Source organism: Pongo pygmaeus, chromosome X, assembly GCF_028885625.2.
Source record: "Pongo pygmaeus isolate AG05252 chromosome X, NHGRI_mPonPyg2-v2.0_pri, whole genome shotgun sequence".
NCBI classification, from domain to species: Eukaryota; Metazoa; Chordata; class Mammalia; order Primates; family Hominidae; genus Pongo; species Pongo pygmaeus.
This window is the reverse complement of record NC_072396.2, coordinates 19,114,243-19,139,694: the sequence shown is the minus strand read 5'-3', so window position 1 is coordinate 19,139,694 and position 25,452 is coordinate 19,114,243. Positions and strand designations below refer to the sequence as shown.

Below are 25,452 nucleotides of genomic sequence, written 5' to 3'. Positions count from 1 at the left end.
TGTTATGGCATGCCTCATTTTTTACCATGAATTATGGTTCTTTAACACAGCTCAGCTCTTTCCTGGGCTGTATTTGTGGGCTGGGACTACATCTTCAATTGCCTCCAGCTAGGTGAAGGCTAACGGAAGCTTGCATCTTTCCCAGTAGAACATGGGTCACTGAGGCAAGATTCATCCTGGCTCACAAGATGCATCTGGCTATAACTGAGGGTCTATTTTGAGGAGGTGTTCAGCCTTACTGTAACACTGAGAGGCTAAGTTTTCTCTACCACGCCCTCCCCGCTCCTCAGGACAGTTACTGGAGAGTTGGAGAGTCTAGCAGTGGTGCAGGATCCACTCACTTGGGTCTGTAGATCTGAGATCTTCTCGGGGCGCCACTCCTTTGGTCTGCTGCTTGGAGTGCTAGCAGAATGAATGGATTTCTGCAACGTCAGAAGATCAGGGCTGTCGGAATTGGGTACCTAGAGCAAAATATGGACAAGCATTCAATAAGCACACTGATAAGCCTAATTAAGATATGCAATCACACCCAAGAGGAGAACCAAACTAAAAAGCAAACCAAACCAAAACTCAAATAACCCAGTAAAAAAAGAACCCCAATCTCTCCCAATGTTCACAATGCAAGTGATGCTAGTTAAATTCTTCTGCCCTCTTAATAATTTTCCCTGCATTAGGAAAAATTGGCAGATGTCATGCAGCTTTGTTAAACCTCAACCCTTAAAGCATTCCCATGCTGTTAGTTTTAGTCGCTGTAAGAGAGAGCAGTTAAATTGGGCTGTACCAGGAATTGCTGTCGTATCCTCATTCCATATTGCAGTTAGGTTATGAACCAGTTCAATAAAACAGTAAATTTTTTCCTGCTGGGAAAATGATCCAAACACTGTATATGGTAGTGCCAAAGAAGTCTGGTAGGCTTTCAAGGATAGCAAAGTGAGAAAGTATGGTTTGGATCATATTCCCAAACCATTGTCTGATATATCTGGATCTATCATTATGTACTAGAGAAATGCTGGAAATCTGTGCCACAAATTCCAGATGAATGCAATTGCTCTATTCACCAGTTTTGGTGAACACAGAAGAGTAATGTCAAATGCCAAGCAAAAGCCCTGGTTTTAAACTGACCAGCAAAAGCTCAAGCCAGACAAGGAAACAAGCTGTTTTTTAATGGAGCCTGTTAGCTCATTCAATTTGGTCAATTCAACTTGGCTTCAAAAAGACAAATTGCCAATCAAGTGTTAACAAACTCTGTGAGTCAAATGCAAAGACATTTGTTAACTGTAAATGTTAATAGAATGCCTTACATAAAATACAGGCTTTTATAAATGTTATCTGCCCATAACTGGCTAATCAGACATGACAAACTAGCCTTTCACTAGTTTGTTTGCTTAATAGACCTTGTGCTTCAACTTTCTTAACTGATTCAGAAGAATGGCAATGAATTTATATCCCAGTGAATTTATGGAACTGGCTCACGTACTTAACTAGCATAAAGAGAATATGACCTCACGAAAATAAGACATGCTGTTGTCATCAGTAAAACAAGTTTACTGGAGCAGTTTTCAGGGCTACCATACATAAAAACGGGTACCATAGGTGGAGTGACTACAGGAAGCTTTTTCAAAGAAGAACTATGCTTTAAATGATTCTTTGAATTAAAAAGAGGAAAGAGGGATTTCTTGATGCTTGGATTCTCCCCGTTGGTGGAATCTGTCTGCAATATAAGATACAAATAAACTAATTGCAAAAAAAAAAAAAAAAAAAAAGTGCTCTTATTGAAACTACTAGCCCTTGGAAGCCCTCAAATTGCTAAATATTAACAGTCACTGAAAGAATCTCGGTGCTGTGCATCTATAGAGGTTCTGTGCCAATTCTCACCTGGATGTGAAGATGTCAATAATGCAAATTCAAGACAAGCACAAACTTCTTCTAAGTATATAATGTGACATCATGATCAATACCTCTAAGTAGGAATGCCAAGAGACCTAGACACACCTATTCACATTAAGCTTATAAAACATTAAATAATTTTTACTTACTATCAGAAATATGGTTATAAAGAACTGTGTTAAAGAGCTACTGATAAACTTCAATCTTCTCCTAATAGCTAGAGAGGACTTCCAGCAAGTAAAAAATCTACCATGTAATTTGCCTATTAGGAGAAAAAAAATCCCAACATACTGGAAACCCTTTCGAATTTGGTCAACTTTTAAGCCTGAAAACATCACTAGGAAGAGGTATTGATCACTGTGGTGGGATACTAATGCTGAGTAAGAGGCCATGTTCTGTACTGCTAGAAATATTTACCCAATGGAAAACATCTAGCACAATTCAGAATACTGGTTTTCAAAGGGAAGAAACAGAAATTTCAATATTTAAATGGAAGCATCATCACAAGTTGAGATACTAACTAACTAGGATACAATTACCAAGTTGGCAAAGTCACCATATGCTCTGAGGACTTATGTAACTCTGGATATGTAACCAAAGCCAGATTTCCCAAGGCAGCTTCCAGATTTGCTTGAGTCGAAGCAGGCACCTTTACAATACAGAATTATTTTTTTTTGGCACCACTTTTCCTTGTTTTGGATATCTCAATTGTCAGAGAACTAGAATGTCTATGAAGGTATTCAGGTATTTAGGTAATCTTTTAAGGGTATATGTAAAAAGGGATTTGAGTAAAACATCCCATAAATTTTCTTGTTCCAATGACAGGAACCCCAAGGAAGAGTTTAACTTGCATCGCGGAAGAGGCCAGAGGAGAGCTCCTAGAGGCTCTCCACAGAGGCGGGTCCATGGTATAAATTGAGCCTGGACTTGGTATTTAGGAGAACGCAGTTCTGGTTCTCCCAATTGATTATGTGATTTTTGGGCTTTGAAGCAAGCCCACGACTTGCTTGGGCTCAGTTCCTATACCAGTGAATAAAAAAATTCAACTAGATTTAGGATTCACCTCAGCTTTAACATGTCATGCGTCTCTATGTACACTGGGCATCAGATTTTCATTCTTTTGGAATCTTATGCAAAGGCCACAATGCCTTAAATCTTTTGAAGCTTATTCTATGTAGTTTCTTTTTGCTGAGTTCTAGAAAGTGAAAAACAATTAACTGTTTAAATGCTCATTCAAAGTAGGCAGAGTTAACCCAATGTCAGGCTTAGGACTCTGAGGTTTGGAAGGCTGTACTAAGCGCTCTTTGGAAATCCCAATGCCCTTAAATTTTATTTTTCATTTAATTAAAAGATGCAGAGGTACAAACAACTTTTGGGTTGGTAAAGCTTAAGGCATTATGGCCTATGCAGAGATATTCTACAGTTACTTTAATATCAAAAAGGAAAATTACGAAAACCTCATAAAAAGTTTAAGTCGAGAGGATGTTAGAGAACGGTTATTTTCCTTTTTAATCTAATCTATACTACTAAAATATCTAAAATTTAAATTCTGAATAATAAAGTCAGTCAACATGTATACTCTACTTGTGCCACAGTGAGCCAGGGACTTTAGGTTTAATGTTGCTCTACAGCAAACATCAAAATCTAAATCTATATACAAAAACACCTTCAATTCCTTAATCTTTCCTACTTTCTACCACTTAATCACCCCACAATGCCAGTAGACCTGTGGTTTAGAACAAAAACCACAAAATAAAAATAACAGTGGTCAGGAGGTAGCCAAAGTTTAACGCTCATGATAGAGAAACATGTTCTACAGACAATGATAAAAGTTTTATTAACACTTTAAACATTTTAAATATTCCTAGGTTAAATCAGGTCTATTTGTTCACCCAGTCTAAGTAACAAATGTAGTAGTATCTGACTGAGTGGGATTTTGATTTGACACTTTAAAAGTAAGCTTCAGTTAAAAATATGGGCAGTTTTTTTAATGACTACTTCAGAAATATTATGCAGCCATTAGGATTGAAGATAATAAAGTATTTGTAGTAACATACATATTCTGTGCATGTAGATATAGATAGACAAACTGTTAAAAGCCAGAATACAAAATCATACTAAAAGGATTGCTCTAATTTAAAACTTAAAAAAAAAAAAAAAAAAAAACCCCACCTTGTTTCCACAAACATATGCATAGGCTAAACAGCTAGAGGGAAATATACCAAAATCCTAATACTAGTTGTGGTAGGGTATTAAGATTTAAAACAATCTTTTTCTTTTTCTCAAATTTTCTATAATGAACTCATATTTATTTTATAAGGAAATACATAAATTTAACAAGCAAGCAAGTGAAAGAATGATCTAGAAAGATTATCTAGGAAGGTATTTGTTAACATTTCTAGAACATCTGTGAGATAAAAATGCTTACTTCAGGTTATTTATACACATTGCTATGAACATCTACCTAATCTACTTCCCATTGAGTCATAATTCTATAATTTTCATAATAGAAAGGGCCTCAGAAACACTGGGTCTAATCTACTAAACTTATAGATGAAATCAGTGAAATCCATCTGAACAGGCCATTTTGATTGTGTCTTTTTCCTCTTCAGATAAATAAGAATAAATTACGTATGAAGTAAAACTAGAACCAAAACCATTCAAAATGGCTAACTAGGCCAGGCACAGTGGCTCACGCCTAGCACTTTGGGAGGCTTAAGTGGGCAGATTGCTTGAGCTCAGGAGTTCGAGACCAGCCTGGAATACATGGTGAAACCCTGTCTCTACAAGAAATACAAAAAATTAGCTGGGTGTGATGGCGTGCACCCAGTCATTTGGGAGGCTGAGGTGGGAGATCACTTGAGCCCAGGAGGTAGAGGTTGCAGGGAGCTGAGATCACGCCACTGCACTCCAGCCTGGGCAACAGAGTGAGACCCTGTCTCTAAAATAAATAAATAAATAAATAAATAAATAAATAACGGCTAACTCTACCTTGTTTAGCCTTGAAGTTGTCATAAAGAAAAGGGGGATGCAGCCTCATCTAGGGGAAGAACTACTCCTGCTGCTGTCCTACAGGCCGGGTTTCCCCAAGGTTCCCATGTGACTAAACCAGCAGGATCCTTGCTTGGGTGGTTCAGTGAAGTGATGTGAACGGTTCCATGGAGCCAGCTCTTTGTTCAGGCAAAGGGCTCCCAGGAGATCAGGTGCATTCCAACCCACAGCGCGATCAAAAGGCAAACATTTTCCTTCTAACGCAAGCCCTAAAATCCCAGATACGATCTTTGTGACTATATAACTCAGAAACACACCTGTTAACGTAGGAATTCTGTAACCAGCCAGGAGAGAATAAGGAATGATGGTTATTTACAAATTTCAAGATTTAAAAGTAAACCACAAACCCATTTCCTAAGTTTTTGCATATCTTTAAACCCCCAGAGAGAAACAAATCCTGTGTCTTCAAAGTTTTTACATTAATATAAACCCACATAGATAAGAAGTATATTGAGAAAGGCTTAAAGTGTTCTCTGTCATCCAAATTAAATTTCTTCTATTCCTGGAGATTCTGTTGAACGTAGAAAAGGCTCTGTTGAGAGGATAGTTGTAAAGAATTTCAGAAAGAGACATAATACAGTGCATAAATGTCAAGTCTCAATAAGAAAACAATCAACTTTGATTGCCAAGTGCAAAGTGTAAAGTATCCATTGAATAATGCAGAAACATGTTATTATATATAGAAACTGGTCATCTACTTACTGTTTGAGATTTCTTCTTTTTCTTTTTCATTGACCTGAAAAATCCTTGCTTCTCTTTTTCCTTGAGTTGCTCTGAATGACTAATATTTTCAGGACTTTTCCTAAATGAGAAGACATTTTTATCATATTGATTTTTCAATCATTTTCTTACCATTGTGTGACAAATATAATAAGGACTGAAAATCCATGACACTAGGTTCCTATAGCTGGGAAGAATCAAACACTTGGGTAAAGAGCCTCTAAAAAAGCACAGGAGGAACTAAATTTAATCAACCATGGTTAGTGATTATCCTGTGGCACAGGCTCACTCAAAAGAGCAATTTGAGCATTATATGACCTGTAACTGTTGCTGCAAGACCATTTCCATGCTGTTGAAGACCTTAGAGTTTGAGATTATGAAAAGTACACAGCTTAAAGGATGGCTTTTCTGTAACTCTACAAGGGAAAGAGCAAAACATTTTCAACACCTACCTTCATTTTTCTATTTACCTTTTAAAAACCAGCTCGACAAGTGTATTATTAGCGACTTGTCAAGATACTGAACATAAAGATCAATACGGCTATAAAAACATCTTGAATAAAAGTAAAAATTTGCCAGAAACTGGAAATATCCTACTTATTAAACCTTTTATCTATTTATTAAAACTAAATAAAAATAGTTAAGAAAAAAATGTAGGGACAGGTGCAGCGGCTCACACCTGTAATCCTAGCACTTTGGGAGGCTGGGGCAGGATCGCTTGAGGTCAGGAGTTTTAGACCAGTCTGGGCAACATAGAAGACCCCGTTTCTTTAAAAAAAAAAAAAAAAAAAAAAAAAAAGCTTTCATGGGGCGGGGGAAAGCTTCTAACTGAAAATACTGACATTAAGCTTGATGCCACTGACACTACCACGTATTTTGAACTCAGAATGATACATTTATAATTTTGAAAGCCGGAAAACTTCAGACATGATGAAATGGGTAAGTGTTGAAAAGTTAAGAGTCTTTATTTTTATTTATTTATTTTTGAGACAGTGTCTTGCTCTGTTGCCCAGGCTGGAGTGTAACGGTGCGATTTTGGCTCACTGCAACCTCTACCTACCGGGTTCAAGTGATTCTCCTGTCCCAGCCTCCCAAGTAGCTGGAATTATAGGCATGCACCACCAGGCCTGGATAGTTTTTTTACTTTCAGTAGAGACAGGGTTTTACCATGTTACCCAGGCTGGTCTCGAACTCCTCACCTCAAGTGATCTGCCCACCTCAGCCTCCCAAAGTGCTGGAATTACAGGTGTGAGCCACCGCGGCCAGCCAAAAGTCTTTAAATGTAGTAGTGTACTGTTGCGAAAAACATTCTAAACCCAATGACAGACTGGGCCTAGGCCCTGGGAATTTGGTAAAAGTTTCTTGTGACAAGTTCTTTTGCAATTAAGGAGATGAAACCCTCTTGCATGGGGCTTAAAGATAGACTGTCGTAAGCTAAACTCCAAGACACAGCATTCAGTCACTTGCCATTGGTAAGGAACACTGCAGAAGAGTGGGGTTTGCTGGAATCACAAAAGCATGACTCTGGATGGAAAGGAGCCTCAGAGAGCATCTAGTAGAAATGGCAACACTATTTTTAACGTTCTGTAACTTCTAGAGGTTAAAGAATTATACATTTATGAAATAGCTATGTCCTTCCACAATACTATCTGCAAAAACACAACCTAGAAGCACAACAGAATATTCAGATTAATGGGTAGAAGTTTTTACCAATCAGAATGAAAGTCTCACAAAATACCACAGGTGTGTTGAGGGTAAAAGTGCTTTCTGCCAATCCAGCAAATCTTTAAGGAAGACATATTCATCATGACTGCCATCTCAGAATGTGAATGGGTGTTACTGTAAGAATGTTAACGCTGGCACAAGAGGAAATGAAGGCTTGAGACACCAGTCCTAGGAGGAAGTAGGATCTTGCATGGTAAGAGGAGAATCTATCCAGGATGAAACAGTGAATAAGATGAAAGTGAGAAGGGGAGGGTAATAAAAGGAAAGCTCAATGTTTGCAGTTTGCATGTTGCATCGTTGGGTCCCCAGGACACAGGGAAGATGGGCCAAAGACCCTCTGCAGGGGCTCTTCAAGAGGCACTGGATAAACCACAGCCCAGGTGGGGACAGAGGAATGATTGGGACATTTTCAAAGATCCAGGCAGAGAAAGATCCCAGAGGCCAAATGAAAAAAAGAAACAAATTACCCTTGAACTGGTGGGTGAAAACTAGGAGTGAAGCGTGTGTTTGCATCACCAAAGACAGAAAGAAGGAAGTCAGAGAGGAAAAACAAAACAAGGGAGAAGCTATGCAGAAACATACATACCCAAAGAATTAACACAGAAAGGGAAGGGAGAAAAGGCTGACAGAGTGACTCAGAGACAGATGGAAAGAGGCTGGCTGGAACAAAGGCACTTGAAAAGCTGTGTTGTATAAAGGAATGGAGAATGAGTTATATACATTGACAGCTGGAACTGAGCCATATGGGTAAGCGTGTGGTTGGTCATTTCCCTCATTTGCGCATTCTGGCCCCTGTGATTCCACCTGGAAGACAGCAGCTTCGTGCTGAGTGGGGTAAAGAGGAGCAGCACAGAAGAAGGGTAAATAGGGGGTTCACATCAATCTCAGAGACAGAAGCTTTGAGAAGGACTATTCATCCAGTCACCTGGCACCTTCTCCAGAGCAGCAGTTGGGACCAAAACAGTATGGGAGGAGGGCAATGAGACAAGTGGTAAGCAGGCACACAGGCATGGGACCCTAACGTTATCTAACATGACAGCTATTTCCATAAGGGTCCAAGAGGAGACACAATTCCAAAGATTCACCTAAAGAAAGGAAGGAATTAAAATCCAATGAATCACTCAACCAACATTCAGCGAGTACTTTATACATGTCAGGCCCTGTTAGGTGTTGAAGAAACAGAGAAAAATAAAAGAACGAATCTGATCTTACTCAAGCTGCTCACAGACTCTTGTTGGGGGTAGGGGACAAGTTTGACAGCTAGGGAATGGGGCGGGGGGGCATCACGGTCAGGCTTATGGGACTTCAGTATAATGTCTCTGAGAGCAGCATGGAAGGTGAGCTGAAGCGGTGAGGAGCATTACTCTGTGACACTTTCTCTGCCACCCTCCCCCCCCATCCCCTGGCAATGTGATGAGCGTGGTTAGCTAATGTGCGAGAAGAGAGAGTCAGTGAATAATTCTACGGGAGTAACTCTGAAAGCTATGATGACAAGCACTAATGGATACCAATATATTCATAACCTTATGAGAAAAAGAAGGCTGGGATTGTGCAAGTTACAGCAATTCTTTAACTAGTGGGATTTCTTTCTTTTTTTTAGACGGAGTTTCACTCTTGTTGCCCAGGCTGGAGTGCAATGACGTAATGTCGGCTCACCGCAACCTCCACCTCCTGGGTTCAAATGATTCTCCTGCCTCAGCCTCCCGAGTAGCTGGGATTACCGGCATGCGCCACCACGCTCAGCTAATTTTGTATTTTCAGTAGAGACGGGGTTTTTCCATGTTGGTCAAGCCGGTCTCGAACTCCCGACCTCAGGTGATCCGCCCACCTTGGCCTCCCAAAGTGCTGGGATTACAGGAGTGAGCCACCGTGCCTGGCCAACTAGTGGGATTTCTAAGTAATTTGGTTTACTCTTTAAACATCAATTTTTAACCCAATTGACAGCAGTCTTTCTAAACATATTTATACATTTTGTCTTTCAAAGCAAAGTGAAGCTGCCTGTTTTATAAACACACACTCCATAGAGATCTATGATATGTATGATTTTCCCACCTGCTTCTCTCCATAGCTATTGCTTGGATCCTTTTCCCTCTGCACACTGTAGTATTACCTTGAACTATTTCTTGCCCTGACAACCTCAGTGCTGCCTGCTAGAACTGAGCATAAATGAAGAACAGACTCCAAATGAGGGTGGGGGTGTTATCCTACTAGTAAAGATAATTAATCCCACCATATTAATTCTATTTTGCTTGTTCTGAGATATTTTGGCTACCTCCTGATTCTTAAGTGGGTTCTACATAACTGAGATGGCCAGAATAACAGCCTGGATATCATACTGCAATATCTATTTATTGCTTTAAAATATAACATAGTAGCTTGACTTTCCCATTGCAAGAAAGGGGTACACTGTACAAATATTCTCTTCCCGAAGTAAATCTGAAGTACTACCACCAAGAAAAAACAGACTGACCTTAGGTAAGAGATTATTTAGGAACAGCAATTCACGGCCAGGCACAGTGGCTCATGCCTGTAATCCCAGGACTTTGGAAGGCTGAGGCGGTCAGATCACTTGAGCTCAGGAGTGGGAGTCCAGCCTGGGCAGCATAGTGAGACCCCATGTTTACAAAAGATACAAAAATTAGCCAGGCATGGTGGCATGTACCCACAGTCTGGGCTACTCAGGAGGCTAAGGTAGGAGGATAGCTTGAGCCCAGGAAGCAGAAGTTGCAGTTAGCCAAGATTGCACCACCGCATTACAGCCTGGGCAACAGAGCCAGACCCTGTCTCCACCCCCTCGCAACAAAGAATAGCAAGTCACTATATTACCATAACAAGGCTCTTTGATGTTTTTTGTAAGTTACCAAATGTGCATTTCTCTCAAATATGAAGAATCTGATGAACCAATTCGAGAGCTTGTTCAAGAAAAAAAATCAAGATGAGTCAAGCTGAACTAATGACAGACTAAGTGAGATGAGATGAAGGAAGGAAATACGTCATAGCAGCATTATCACGAAGAGTTAACAGAAACAAAAGAATAGAGCCAGTTCATTACTGGCAATTCTGGAACTCTCAAGTCTCACAACAGCAATACTAGAATAAGGATGACCTGATGAAGACTCAACTAAAGTTCAACATCCCAATTGAGCCTCTCATTCTTTTTAAAACAACTCTTTTTAGGTTTCTATACATATCCACGCATAAAACAAGTTGTACTTAAACTGATTATCAAAAGACAGAAACAATACATTACTAACACTGCCTATCCCAAATTTGGATTTAATTTTGATCTGACCTAATTTTCACAGGACTAAGGTAATCTGTAATTGTTACTCTTTTAAATCATCACCACTTCATTATGTAATAACCAAGAGAACCCAATCCCTTCTGTACTTCTGTATTCTCACCATTTAGACAATTTTGTCATGACTTATCAAAGCCACATCAGAAAATGGTCAACACTGGTAAGTAAAGAAGTTATACCTGTGTTCTCACGTTAATTCGCAGATCTTTTCTATATACTAGGGAGCTTAAAACAGTCACATGGAGAAAGAACACCAAAGTTTATCATCAAAGTGGAGGGGAAACACCTGATGCTGAAGTTAGATGACAACGATAGTAACTGCAGTCACTAACATTAATGAATGCTTACAGAGCCAGGCATTATTCTAGGTGCTTTTAATGTATTGCCTCATTTAATTTTCACATGAACCCTATGAGGAAGGTGCCATTCTTAGCCCTATTTTACACATGAGGAAACCAAGGGACAAATAGACACAGTCCCCTGATTGATAGACAAGTTGCCATCAATCAAGATATCCTATTTCCAGAGTCTAAACTCTTAGTCACGAATGTTAAGACTGTCATTTTATAAATAGGCAATGGATGTAAATTGTGCTTATACAGCAAAAGTGTATTTATAGCTTTTAAGAAGTCATTTTTTATATTGTTTTAAGAATAATTAGGTAATTTTCACTATAGGGCACAATAACACCGAAACCTTGATGTAACTTTGTCAACAGGGTCCAAATTGTGACATCACATGGAGTCAGGAGTACTGACATAAGGCCCTTCTGTTACTTCTGGCAACAAACACCAGAGAGGGACTCTCTGACAGACTGGTCTTATTCCAAATCCAGTGTCTTACAGTGATGTCCCATTTTATGCTCTTGGTAGAGAACCTGGGCAGTCTTTCAGGGTAGTTGAGAAGAAGTCTACATTATTATTTTTCTTAAAGTCCTTACTCCTCAGACAGATTTGCTAATGGATCTTGATAACACTGTAATTCTCTCCCTAAATATTTATTAGATATGACACAGAAAAGATAAAAGAATAAGAAAAGTTGCCACATCATTTGTGCCTTTCATTACCATTATGCTTTTATGGTAGCATAAAGGACTGTTCCCCTATTTCTTTTTACCCTGAATGACAGACAGGTAGCACAGAGGTAACAACCATGAGCTTTGGAGTCGGAGCCCATTTAAGTTTGAACCCTGGCTCCCTTCTCCATGTTACTGGCTGTCCGGCACCGGGCCAGTTCCTAGACTTTTCCAAGCTTCAGTGTCCCTGCCTCTAGCATGGAAGCACAGTGTGACTATGAGAACTGACTGAGACGATGCACATCAAATGCTAAGCAAAGTGTACCTGGCTCAATGTCAACAAAAGGAGACCGCAGAAGTCATCATTCATATCAGAAGAACACAGTGGAAAGCGTATCAGGTATTTAATAATCCAGGAGATTTTTTTTCCCTTACATGATATTTAATATAAATGCCAAACTGGAAAAAAGTTACCAATAATGAAAAATCACATTTTCCTTATTCAATAATTTATCTAGAGAAAAAAAGGCCTAGCAGGAGAAAGAACACTAAAAAGCTCATCCAGAATTTATTTCAACTCTTAAATCTACAATTAAAAAGAGGAAGAGTAAAAACAAACCAAAATGCTCACCATGGATCGAATGCTGGTTGTCTTTTTGAGTGGTTGGTTCCAGAACTGCTCTCTGACGGTAGAGAAGAAACTCTAGTTGACACATTATTTTCATGGAAAGAATTGTCTGGACGTGGAGATGGCACTGAATAAAGAAAAAAGTAAGTCACTGATGGACTTTTTTTTTTTTTTTTTTTAGACAGGGTCTCGCTCTGTCACCCAGGCTGGAGTGCAGTGGCGTGATCTCGGCTCAGTGCAGCCTTGACCTCCCAGGCTCAAGCAGTCCTCCTGCCTGAGCCTCCCAAAGTGATGAGATTACAGACATGAACCACTGCAGATGGCTGATGTTCTCTTTTGGTCAAAGCAGTTTTCACATTATCCTACCGCATTTTCTCTAACACAAATAAAACAACAAACAAACATATAAAAATCCTCATCAGCTCTTCACATAACTTTTGTGTTTTCTGAGGGTGAAGGCATTCCAGGGAACCTTGTCCCTCCATCCACTGCTTATGACACTAATTTGCAAGGGTTAGTTAACACCAGGTAATATGTATTGAAAACAGTAAACTGACCTGCCAGCTGATAAAGTGAAGAACATTGTAAGATATTTTCTTTCTCTCTCTCTCTCTTTTTTTTTTTTTTTTTAAATAAGAGATTGTTACTCACGCTGGAGTGCAGTGGCACGATCATGGTTCACTGCAAACTCCACCTCCCAGGCTCAGGTGATCCTCCCACCTTAGCCTCCTGGGTAGCTGGGACCACAGGTGCACACCACCACACCTGGCTAATTTTTTGTAGAGACAAGGTTTCACCATGTTGCCCAGGCTGGTCTCGAACTCTTGAGCTCAAGCGATCTGCTCACCTCAGCCTCCCAAAGTGCTGGGATTACAGACGTGAACCACCGCGCCTGGCCAGGATATTTTCAAGTGTGAATCTTGTAGCCCCTACCACCATTCCCTGCCACCGTTTTGGCATTCTTTGAAGTTCAAGCTTTCTTATCATAGACCAACAATGTAAAATCTATTCTTAGTCTGAAGTAATGAATATGTGTGCTGAAACAGACAAACTACAGTTTAAGCCTTGACACTTGGGAGGTAGTATCACTCGTTTTTAAACTACATTACACAGAAATTTAGCTATTTCTACAAAAATATTATTTTTCTCTAAATTCTAAATGAACAGAAAAAGATAAAATATAATGTATGTGAATGAATACTTTTCTGCTTTTGGGGGGATAGTTATTAACTTTTTCTGTCAATTTCTAAGAATGATTATAATAAAAATATACTGGAAATTTTACCACAAAAGGAATATACAGACTGTATATAAATGACACAATTTCACTTGACTCTTGACCAATAGGAATGAAAACGGGAAGAATTCTGGAAACATCTGTTATTTCAATGACACCACCAAATCTTCCTCTACGACTTAGTAGTATCATTGAAATGACAGATGTCTCCAGATGTTTCATCTACTTAAATATTTTCCTTCTATATCTGAAATTTTTAAAATTAAAACATTCCACCTGCCAAGCTCTCACTACCCTTTCTACTAATGGGGTAGAGACATATGAAGTATTTCTCCGAATTAACTGATTTATTTTTTTTTGCAATCAAAATAAAACCGTGTTTCCAGAGGTCGAAGACTAACTAACTTAAATCTCCATTAGCATTTTATATTAATGTATATTCTCCAGACATCTATGGAAATAACACACCTATGCTACATTTTGGAGGTAATGCTTCAGTGATAGAAGAAAAGGCTTTTGCACATGTATGCTATAATATTTTAATTAAATTAAATCTTAATTAAAAGCTTAGTCCCATAAAATTATTATTATTATTATTATTATTTTTGAGACGGAGTCTCGCTCTGTCGCCCAGGCTGGAGTGCAGTGGTGCGGTTTTGGCTCACTGCAAGCTCCGCCTCCTGGGTTCACGCCATTCTTCTGCCTCAGCCTCCCGAGTAGCTGGGACTACAGGCACCCACCACCACACCTGGCTATTTTATTTTTTATTTTTTTTAGTAGAGACGGGGTTTTGCCATGTTAGCCAGGATGGTCTCGATTTCCTGACCTCGTGATCCTCCTGCCTCGGCCTCCCAAAGTGGTGGGATTACAGGCGTGAGCCACTGTGCCTGGCCAGTCCCATAAAATACTAAAGTGTAATCGTGGTATCAGGAAAAAATGCATTAAATGGCATATTCAATCAATGCCTTATGTTTTTCCAAAGGTGGGGCTGGAAGGGAAGGAACAGAGTAGCCTAATCATTAAATATACATTTAGTCCTAAATAACACTTCTGCACATTTATTTAGCTGGGGTTCCTAATTAAAATGACTAAGCAGTTCTCCATGCCCCCGCCCCAGATCCTGCCCCTTTCCAACTATCCTCTTAAAACAACAGAAATAGTGGGAAGTCAGGCAACGTGGGCATAGGAGGCTTTAGAAAGCTGTGGTGACTCCTGAAGGCTTTACAGGCCTCCTGACCCAAGGCCTTGCTCTTGGCCCTGTGGGCTTGCTGTCCATTTTCTCCACCAGGGTGTTGGAATGCCCAAGGGCTTTACAATCTATTACTGCATAGTTACTAAAAGGGATTGCCTTTGTCATTCAATGTCTCCTAAGTTTGTACAACCCCAAAAGCATCTGTTTTAGTTGTCTGCTAAATAACAAAGTACATTTTAGGCTGTGCAAGTACACTTGAAATTTTTCTTTAATTCAATTGACAAATATTTATGAAACTGTGCGAGGCAGTGTACTTAGTCAATGAGAATAAAAAGAAGAGAACTGAGTGTCTCACAACCTTGTGAGAGAGAACTCAGACAAAGAATCAGTGCAATGTGGTCAGTGTTACATCAGAGTTACAGGCAAGGTACGACAGACAGAACAGAGAAGAAAATGTTTCACTCCATCTGGAACAAACTGTGGGAAGATATTATACTGAAGAGGACCTTAAAGAAAGGGACAGAAACAAGCTGTTCCAGCAGGAGGAAGAGTACATTACAGGCCAGAGGAGGGCACAGCCTGTGCAGTCCCATAGGCTGGGTACGAGAAAGATCTGGGGGGTGGTGGAGAAAGTGGCTGGAGAGCATGGCAAGGGCCAGACCATGGGAAGTCTGGAATGACATCCTAGAGAATTCAGATTTTGTCCTGATGCCAATGGAAAGCCACCAAAAGACTCTCAACAGGTGAGCGATAGGGGATTAGGAGTAGGGTGGGGTGGGGTAGGCAATGGGATGCCTTGCTCTATTTTTTCCCCCCTTGTAGCACTTAGTATCTTTTACTGCTCTATATAATTATTATGTTTAGTGTCCATCTCTCCTCCCGAGGAAGTGAGTTCCGTGATGGTGAAGATCTTTGGCTATCTTGTTCACCAACAAGTTCTAAGCCAGAACAGTGCCAGATACACAGGTAACATCAATAAGTATGTTATGGCTTGACAGAACAAAATGAGTGGTATGGTCAGAACATAGCTTCAGAAGGATCACTCTAGTCACTATATTGATGGGTAACTTGGAGATAGGGAGACCAGTTAAGAGGCTACTTAAGGAGGCCAATTCATAAGCCAGGAGGGCCTGACTTAGCAGGAGCAGAGGCAGGGAGAACTGCTGGAAGGCGACAGTGTAGGTGAGAAGGCCGCTGGCCTGAGTCGGTGAAAGCAGTGTGTACATAAAGCGAGAGAGGGAGGAGAGGGGAACCTGTTGAATGCCGGGGGTGGGCTTACCTCTGTAAAAGCTACCAACTCTCCTTGGCACAGGATCATTGTATAGATGTCTATTTTCTTTGGGGGCTGTGCCATCATCAGAGTGTGGGTCATGATACACTCCACCCTGAGGCAGGAAAGAAATTTATAAAAGTTAAGCCACACATTGATGACAATATTGCCTATGACTTTTTTCTTGAGACAGGGTCTCACTCTATTGCCCAGGCTGTAGTGCAGTAGTAGGATCATGGCTTACTGTAGCCTTGACTGCCCCAGTTCAAGCAATCCTCCTGCCTCAGCCTCCCGAGTAGCTAGGACTACAGGCACACGCTGCTACACCCAGCTAATTTTTTAAACTTTTTGTAGAGATGGGGTCTTGCTATGTTGCCCAGGCTGGTCTTGAACTCCTGGACACAAGCAATCCTCCCACCTCAGCCTCCCAAAGTGCTGGGATTACATGTGTGAGCCACCTGGCCCAAATTTAGAACTGTACCTAATCAATCTATAATTGACTTAATGATCTTTTTGAAAGAAAACTCAGAATTATGCCACAAGGAAAACTACTTACTTTATAAGCCACTTCAACTTATTTGTGGGAGATTGGATATTAATACATTTTAAAAGCTAGGCAGTAATGATGTTGAACAAATAATGTTTACAGGCATATTTTATTGTGACATACCTCAGACTTCTGGCGTGTATGGAAGGAAGAGGTGCCTTCTCTGGAGGTCTCTTTGACCGAAGATCTTGCCACAGTCATCTCTGGAGGGAGCTGTTCTCCAGGCTGGAAGTAAAATTTAAAAGCATTTATAAGAGCATCCTGTTCCTAGGGATGGAACTCATCATGGCCTTTATTTGGTAGAACTAGGACCATAACCAGCTAAAATAAAAAATGTTAGTTGGCTAAAATACAAATAGTCCCATAAAAGTGAATAATCTGATGAAGGTAATATAAGTCAAATTTCACACAGATGGAAAGTAAAATTCTCATTAAAGTTAAGGCAAGCAGGGAACAAATTAATCTGAAAATAGTTCAATTAATTATTAAAAACAAAAAAAAATTACCCTTCTAATATCTAGACAGTCATGGTTCTGAGCGGCCCTCTGATTAGGAATTCTATTAGTTTATCTGAAATTTCTCTAGCAGATTTTAAGTCTGAGTTCTCCAAAATGAACTGTGCAGTTCCAAAAGTATTTTTCATGCGGGACTTATATGGCAAAGTCAGATGAAAATAAGTGATTTTTGAATATATCAAGGAATAGAGTAAGTCCTTTTAATAATTTTTTGTGTTAAAATCCTCTTAACTACTATAGTTTACGTGCTTAAATTCTTGTCTTAATCTTCTCTAGGATAACAGCACTTATGTTTCATGTATTTTCTGAAGCCAAATCATGATAGTGCTCATCTCCAAAGACATACCACTATCTTTCTCTCTCAAGTAAGTGAGTCACAAGCTCAGAACAGTACTCGGTCCACAATGGTGTTCACTGAGGGGAAAAAACATAGCATTTTCTATCATCAGAAAAAAAGATTAAGGAAGAAAATTACCAAGTCATTAGAAGGAGTTCGCTGCATTGTATATCTGTATATTATGCACAGAAAAGGGCATTACCTTAAGCCTATGTGACATATCAAAAACATTTTATTTAAGATTTAAAATATGATTATTTTTCTCCCTCTCATTCTCCAAATGTACTCTGAGGATTCTGGGCAGGAATTCATCCAACATAGCCTTCCTTCTTTCTATTTTAAGAAAATGTCTCATTTGACTTTTACCACCTGTACTGTTTACAAAGGCCTCTATAAAAATTATTTTAAGAAAACAAATTATTAACATCTAATATAAACTCAGTAAGAGTCTCTGTGCTTTTCAAGGTGGCCCGATACTTTGCATGGGAGTGATTCCTAGGATTCACTCACAGCTTAAGTTACTTTTCCAGCCTTCTGGTATCTTTGTGCTTTTAAACTTGTACTTTCTTGTAGCTGGGCACTGTACCTCCTGAACTGGCCTTCACAGTCTGTAACAGATCTGTGCTTAGCCCACAGTAACTGTTTATAATTCACTTATGACCGCCATGTTCACAAAAATTCTTTTCCTGGAACTCTCAGAGAGCAATTACTTTTTCTAAGTTAAAAAGCTATTTGTTTTTCCGATTTCTTCTCCATTTTATACCATGCTGAATGCTAGCACATTCTACCCAATTTTCCCTTCCATCTCTCCTCTGCGGGAAGCTGCCAGATCTTTCTAGGCTCTGGATGTTCTTTCTCCCGACAGCATCTCCTCAGGGCTCCTCTGACCATTCCTCTGACTCCACTTCCAGCCTCTGCAAATGGGCACCTCTTGCTTTCTCCTTTCACCTGGGTGCCAGACCATCTTTTTAGCCTCTTAGAGCACACTTCTGCTTAGAGGCCAAGGTCACTTCAAATTCGACATGTCCGTAAGACACCAGTGGCAAGCAGCTGACCTCAGCACCTGGAGCTTGCCTCATAATCCCAGCTCCATCCTGAACTAGTTGGATGGAGCAACTTGGAGCAACTTGGAGCAACTCACCCAACTTCTCTGAGCTTCGACATGCTCATCTGTGAAATGAAGGGGTTGAATTAGGTGACTTCAAAACTACTCTCTTTCATTCCAAAAAGGAGGTCCTAGAAAAGAAATCATGAAGTCTTCCTTTTTCCTATATTCAATCCTTCAAATCACAAATTCTGTTGTTTCTACTTATGAGGAGTAGAAGATCCACTCTGTTTCCTACTGGCACTGACTTAATCCCAAACATATTCTCTTCACCTCGTGCTTGAATTATTGCAAAAGCCACTCCAAATTTTGCATTTTTCACTCCAGCAAAGTGGAACAAGTTGCAATGCCCAAAGCACACCATGCTATGTAACATCTGTTACCTTCCTTCTCCTTCCAATGCTCTTTTCTTCCCTCTTTCCTGAGGTCACTGTCACTTTCTTCCCAACCTTCCTGGAAGTCTCTGCTCAGGTGTCACCTGTTCTAGGAGCTCCCACAACTCACAACTTGGACTGTCTCGCTCCCTTGCCACACTGGCATGCCTCTAGCACAGTAGCCAGAATGTAACCTCACAGTAGTGGAACAACCTATCTGTTGACAAGTGTCCCCTGCCAGCCCACACACTTAAGACGACAGGGACCCTATTCTTTTCATCTTTCTTGCTAGAGCTTTTCATATTGCCTAGCTCAGGACATACCTGAACATATCTTCACTCTTCAGCCTATTCAAAGCTTGTCTATACATCCTAGCCCAGAGAAAGACCTTCAGTTGCCTGTAAAGCCATTTCTAACTGCTTCTGCTCACAAGGACCTCTCTCTATTCTCAAATCCTATTTATAGCCAGTGCCATATTGACTTAGGTCTTACTTATTTCATTGTTTTTTGTTTGTTTGTTTGTTTTTTGTGAGACAGAGTCTTGCTCTGTCACCAGGCTGAAGTGCAGTGGCACGATCTCGGCTCACTGCAACCTCCACCTCCTGGGTTCAAGCGATTCTCGTGCCTCGGTCTCCTGAGTAGCTGGAATTACAGGCATGCGCCACCACGCCCAGCCAATTTTTGTATTATAGTAGAGACGGGGTTTCACCATGTTGGCCAGGATAGTCTCGATCTCCTGACCTCGTGATCTGCCTGCCTCGGCCTCCCAAAGTGCTGGGATTACAGGCGTGAGCCACTGCACCCGGCTACTTATTTCATTGTTATCATGTATCACTTTATCTTCCCCAATAGCAGGTAAGTTTCTTAAGTGCAAGAGCTCTCTCAGACTCTTTTGAGTGCCTGGGAACACCCAGCATAGAAAAGGTGTTCAATGTCCAAATATCAGCCTCCACAATCATAGAAGCAGCAAGAATAACTAAAATTTGTTAGACATTACTTTGTGCCAGGCACTGGGCACAGTACTTTATAGATGAAATCATGAGAACATTATTTTTAAAACATGCTTTACTGTAAGAATGCTACTTCTTGTTTTTTTTTGTTTTTGTTTCTGTTTTTGTTTTTGAGACAGAGTCTCGTTCTATTGCCCAGGCTGGAGTGCAGTGGTGTGATCTTGGTTCACTGCAGCCTCTGCCTCCCAGGTTCAAGCGAAGGAATGCTACTTCTTTTAAGCAGGTTAGGTCAGTTCTAGAGTTTGACGATGAATAAGATGGAGGAAGGATTATGCTAAAAATACTGTTTTAAGATTCAAAAACAATCCAAAAGACTGAAAACTAACATTTATCCTGGTATGAAGTTAAATTTATCTGTAGTTCTGGACAAATTTAAAACTTTTAAATTCAGTTAAAATATCGAGTAAGGTACTAGCAAAAGCTTTTGATTTAAGCAAATGTGGTTTGGAGAGATCAGAGAAAATACCCATGAATTCACACTGTATTTTAAGAAAAACTAAAACCTAACTGATACAGCTGATGAATTCTGTAATAAATCAAAATAGGATTCTCTCAACAAAATATTCCCGAAAAGAACATTCAAGAAGAAAAAATTACTAAAAACATTCAAGAAAAAAAAATTACTAAAAAATTACTAAAAATTACTATTAAATCTAAATAGATTTAAAAAACAAAAAACAAAAAAACAGAGATTAAGCCAAGTATTGCTTCCCTAAATGCATCCTATCAAGAAAAGCACAACCTCCTATAGTAGGGAAAATTGTAGACGGACCCTCATCACATCCCTTGTACCACCTTCCCCTGAAGGGCCACCAGATTCGGTCAAGGTGCTCAACTGTACCTGGGGTGACAAGAGTTGCAGGCTGTTGGCTCTAGCTGCCATCCCTTGCCCTATGCTCAAGCTTCCATCCAAGCCCTTGGCTCTCACTTTGTCACGGGTCACATACATGGAATGCCTATGAGGACGCTGCTGGGAAGAAAAGGGACTGGTGTAGCCCAGTCCGTAAGAAAAAGATTCGTGAGGTGCAGACAGCGAATGGGAATGGCTACTGTCCATGTGCTCAGGCAGCTTCAATTCCTCCATCGTCTTAGAATGTCTGGTTGTGGTTCGACGTGAGTCCAGCGTTCCCTCATTTCGGTTATTTCTCCCAGAAGGGCTGAGCAAAGTTCTCGTGTCACTGTGTCTGGTTGGGGTTGGGCTGGTGGGAGAATTCAAGTCTAAGCAGCTAGATGGGAAGTACCTACTGGTACTGGGCTCCGCAATTTGAGCCCTGGCTTCAGAAAGGTTGCTCACAGACTTGGAGTCACTCAGTGCCCCATGGCTTTTGGCCTTGGTCCTGTAGGAGGGACTCCTAGAGGACTGGGGAATGGTGTCAATATAGCTATGCCGACTCTGCTTTTCATTGGGCTGCAGTGTCCCAGCTTTGCTTTGAGAGCTTTCCATGAATGAGTGGCGGTTCTGCTGAGATCTGCTGTTCGATTTGAGGTACTTTGTCCCTGGGCCTTCTGAAGGCTTTGGGTCAATATTAAAATCAAACTCTGTTTTTGACTTGGCTTCTTTTGGGCTAAGAAGGTGTGGTATGTTGTTGTTGGTGAGATCTTTGCTGGTAGACCCAGGCTGGCTGCTTGCTTGGTAGGTTTTGGTGTGCAATGGACTAAGACTAGCTCCAGCAAGGTTTCCATTTAGGAAGCTTTCATTGGCAGGGAGACCTTCGTCAGCCCGGGGCAGGCCTACACTCAGGTTCTGGATGTCCTTGCTGTTAGATCTGTGGTGAGACTGCAAAGCAGTACTTTTGCCGGCTTGGTTTCTATGTTAAAAACAAAAGAAGTATATCAGTTTCCCTCAATAGCTGACACACAAAAAGTATTGTTAAAAAGAAAGAATACTCAAAACACCTGGAAGACTAAAAACATTAATTCTCTCAAGCATGTGCCTTCGAATAACAAGTAGCCTATCAACAGCAATTAAGTTTCTTAGACCAACTCACTCTGTAACAAAGCACTGGCCTTGATGAAATTATTCTGGCACTGCTAAATGCTCAGCTAACTTGCTGTCAAAACGTTTCTAAACGATAATCTGGTAAAACATACTCTCATTATATTGGTACTCACATGAGTGTTTGTGATAGAATGACTGCTAAGAAGAGGGCGGAGCTATAACTCTTTATAACTCTTTTGTCTGCTTGAATGTCAGAAGACAACATTTAGACTTAAAGGTTACTATGTTTCTTGAACTTCATTTTTATTTGTAAAACTTGTAGCCTGCCTCAGAGATACATACTCACAGCACATACACACAGACACCAATGTCTCTTTTGCCTGCATAATCAAAGAATGAGAATTCTAGCAATGTACTTAATAAAAGAAAATGACCCTCTAAAAAGAAATGTAAACTGTCCAGTGAGGTTTGTTGGAAAACATGATGATCAATGTTTATGTCTTGGAGAAGTGGCAATTACTTGGGGCTCTTCAGATATCTCTTTGTACAGTAAACAGGAATCCTGTACTATCCCGGATTACAGAGATCTGAAAGAGTTCATTTCTCTCCAAAAGACACAATTATTCTCTTTTTTATTTAACACTTCATTATCCTAGACCGATTGAGCCCCCCTTTAGGACTTAAAGCTTCATTTCACACTTGGTTTAAAATACAAAATATAAATCCAGAGGAAAATTTTGTCTTCTATTTGAAAGCTGAAACTGACACCATAGCAAGGCCACTTTGTGCTACTGTAACTATTGAAAGGATCTAATTGTAGTTTGGGACAGACTAGAATGTTTAAAAATGAATAATGAATTACACAGTTCTGGTTTTACTACGCATTCAAAAAATTTTGCTGCAAATATTGCTATTGCTACAGATGGTTTGATTTGGGAGAGTTCTGTTCCCATGACACACTAATTGGAAGTCACTTTTTTTTGTTCATGTAGAATGGTAGTCTGTGAAGCTCTGACTTCCAATTTTCCCCATGAGAACTTGCATGCTCAGCCATCAAATCACATAAGGACCCATTTCCTAGTCTACCTTTCAGTCAGTAATCTCTGCCAGAAAGCTACCTGAGAGTGTCAAAAAAGAAAAAAAAATCTGATATCGAGCAAGCCTGTGACAGTGTGGGGGGCCTCATCTCTTGAATGTACTCACTAATCTCTTCCAGTTAGGTCATTAGAATTACAGCATTAAATAAAAGGACTCCTAAATATGAGCACTAAATGGCAAAGCCCAGACCTAGAAAGGAATTACAAAGAAAAAAATGCTAAGTTTCACTTTCTGTTAAATTATATTAACAGAGTCTATCCCCAGATCAATAAAGTCCTTGTATCCTAAAGGCATCAGGTTTTAAACCATTGAGTTGTTTGCCAACTTATATCTTGGTAACTGAAATATCTCAGCGACTTTTCATACCTAAATAGTGATAGACTGTCTCATCCACAAATAGATCTAAGTGTGTTGGTTATTCTCCATTTGCCCAACCTCCAATTCGTCCTCCACCCCCATCAGCCCGGCCCTGGGCCTCAGGAACCCAATGCTGCAGACTGTCACCCACGCTTCCTAGCCAGCTAGCTTCTGGTTGGGCTTAGCAGTGGAAGGCATCACAAGACAAGAGGAGAGAGGGGCTGGAGGATGTCTTCCCTGCTCCTTCCCTGCAGGCATCTGCACCCTGACTCAGATCGTGGCTGTGTCCTTCTAGATGACAGCTTCTACAGGGTGGCTCTTCCTACCCAGGTCCAGCTCTCCCTGGACTCTCAGAACCCTATTTCATCCCCATTCCCCTTCAGGCCTAGAAATAGTAATCATAGACAGATAACATGTACAGATATTGGGAAACGTCCTCAGCTCACAAAGACCATAAAGGGACAGAGAACAGCAAAGGCAGCTGCTTGAGCCTTTGGAACTCTTAGAAGCACTGTTAGCGACATTAAGCAGAAACATACATGTGGATCTTAGGAAGAACACATTCAGAGCAACGTAAGAGACAATTCTAACATGAAAAGAGAGGTTATCCAGTTAAGGTAAAACGTGTCAAACTTTAGGTTTTCCGTAAAGTGTACAAAGAGCCTAAACTGCCATTCTGAGTGTTTGTGTCTTAGGATTAGTTGGAAACCACTGAGCTTTGCACATAATGCCTATGTAGAAAGGGCATCATACTGTCTTTGCGTCGGAGCTCTGCCAAAGTGCAACAATAAAAAACAGCTTTGAAAATTCCATAGATCTCTTTGACACACAACTGTAAGGAATCTGTGTTAAACTGCCAACTAGTTAAAAAAAATTTACATACAAACTCTTCTTAAATGGTTGCAGAATGGATGGATGGATGGATAGATAATGATTTAGTTAAAGTAAGTTTTAAAAGCAAATGTCGAAGGTGCAAAGCTACATTTTGATGGAGAAGGCTGGTGCAGGACCAGGAGAGTGGCAGTATGGGGCAGCTGATGCACCACTGCACCATGTCCATGGTGAGCAGAACCTCAGGAGAGCCTGAGGGAGATAGCCAGGGGCTAAGTAACACAAGAGTCCACTGCCTGTCCTAGAGAGAAAAAATTTAGAAGACAAGGTATGCAACAGCATGTTTGTGTCTCCGGAGACAAGGTAGGGGAGTTTGTACGTGGCAACCAATGTGATATGGTGCTGTGAGCATCTCTGAAACGGTCCTGAGAAGTCTTAGGGAGCCATCGTTTGTGTTGAGATTCAAGCTAGAATTAATGTCTCTAACAAAAAAAGCTTCCATGGAATAAGGATGGACCATAGACCAGTGTGGAGCAAAAGCCCTCAGATATATGTAAAATGTGGTAAGATCATTCCTAGAAAAATCATTTAGGACTTTTTCTTTAATATATTCAATACAGTGTCAAGACCTGAAAATGTATTCTTCCAGAGATTTTAAATTTACTTATAATTTCTATTCTCCTCTATTTCAAAAGGGGACTTGGGAAGACTCCTCAAGGACCCATACAAATAATATCTTCTGTATCTGCTGAAAACATCATCACCAAGCACATCCTCCTTAACAGATCCCTAAAGAGGTTCCTGAGGAGAGCCTCAGGTCCCCACTGGTTAATTCCAAGAACTCTCTCTGTCTCAAGTGAGTCACTAGAAGACAAATACACAGTCTCTTTTCACAGTATGGGTTACATCACTAATCACTATAGCACAAATCAAAAACTTATTATCAGTCTACTGAACTTTATATCATTGGGATAATTTTTCGGTGTAAACTAAAGGAGCTAAGAGACAATTAAGGTAGAAGGGAGATAAAAGCACCTGAACTGAGAGTAACCCCAAAGAAGACACAGGACTAATTTGCACCTCCTAAATGCAAAGGAGCAACCAAATGATGACTACTATTCCTTGACTTAGTGTCCTAAAAATTTCATGGCAACAAACAAAGAAAGCCAGCTAAGAAAGGTCTATAAGATGTGAGGGGAAACAAACTGAAACCAGTCATTTTCAAGAAGAGTAAACAGCTCTAAAACACAATTACACTATCACAGTTAAGCAGAGAAAACATACGATAAATGGTCATCATCAATTTATGGATG

At 40.2% G+C, this 25,452-nt stretch overlaps 1 protein-coding gene across 4 annotated transcripts in view; it reads right to left on the bottom strand.

Annotated features, from left to right (window-relative positions):
* The window catches only part of CDKL5 (cyclin dependent kinase like 5), a 227,464-nt gene that overhangs the window by 28,201 nt on the left and 173,811 nt on the right, over window positions 1–25,452 (bottom strand). For all 4 annotated transcript variants that reach the window (XM_054471950.2, XM_054471949.1, XM_054471952.1 and 1 more), the window contains 6 exons: window positions 20,756–21,722; window positions 16,697–16,798; window positions 16,036–16,141; window positions 12,331–12,454; window positions 5,641–5,740; window positions 342–461 (listed from right to left, as the gene is read on the bottom strand). In XM_054471950.2, the coding sequence (XP_054327925.1) occupies window positions 342–461; window positions 5,641–5,740; window positions 12,331–12,454; window positions 16,036–16,141; window positions 16,697–16,798; window positions 20,756–21,722 (1,519 nt within the window). The remainder of the gene's footprint in view (window positions 1–341; window positions 462–5,640; window positions 5,741–12,330; window positions 12,455–16,035; window positions 16,142–16,696; window positions 16,799–20,755; window positions 21,723–25,452) is intronic.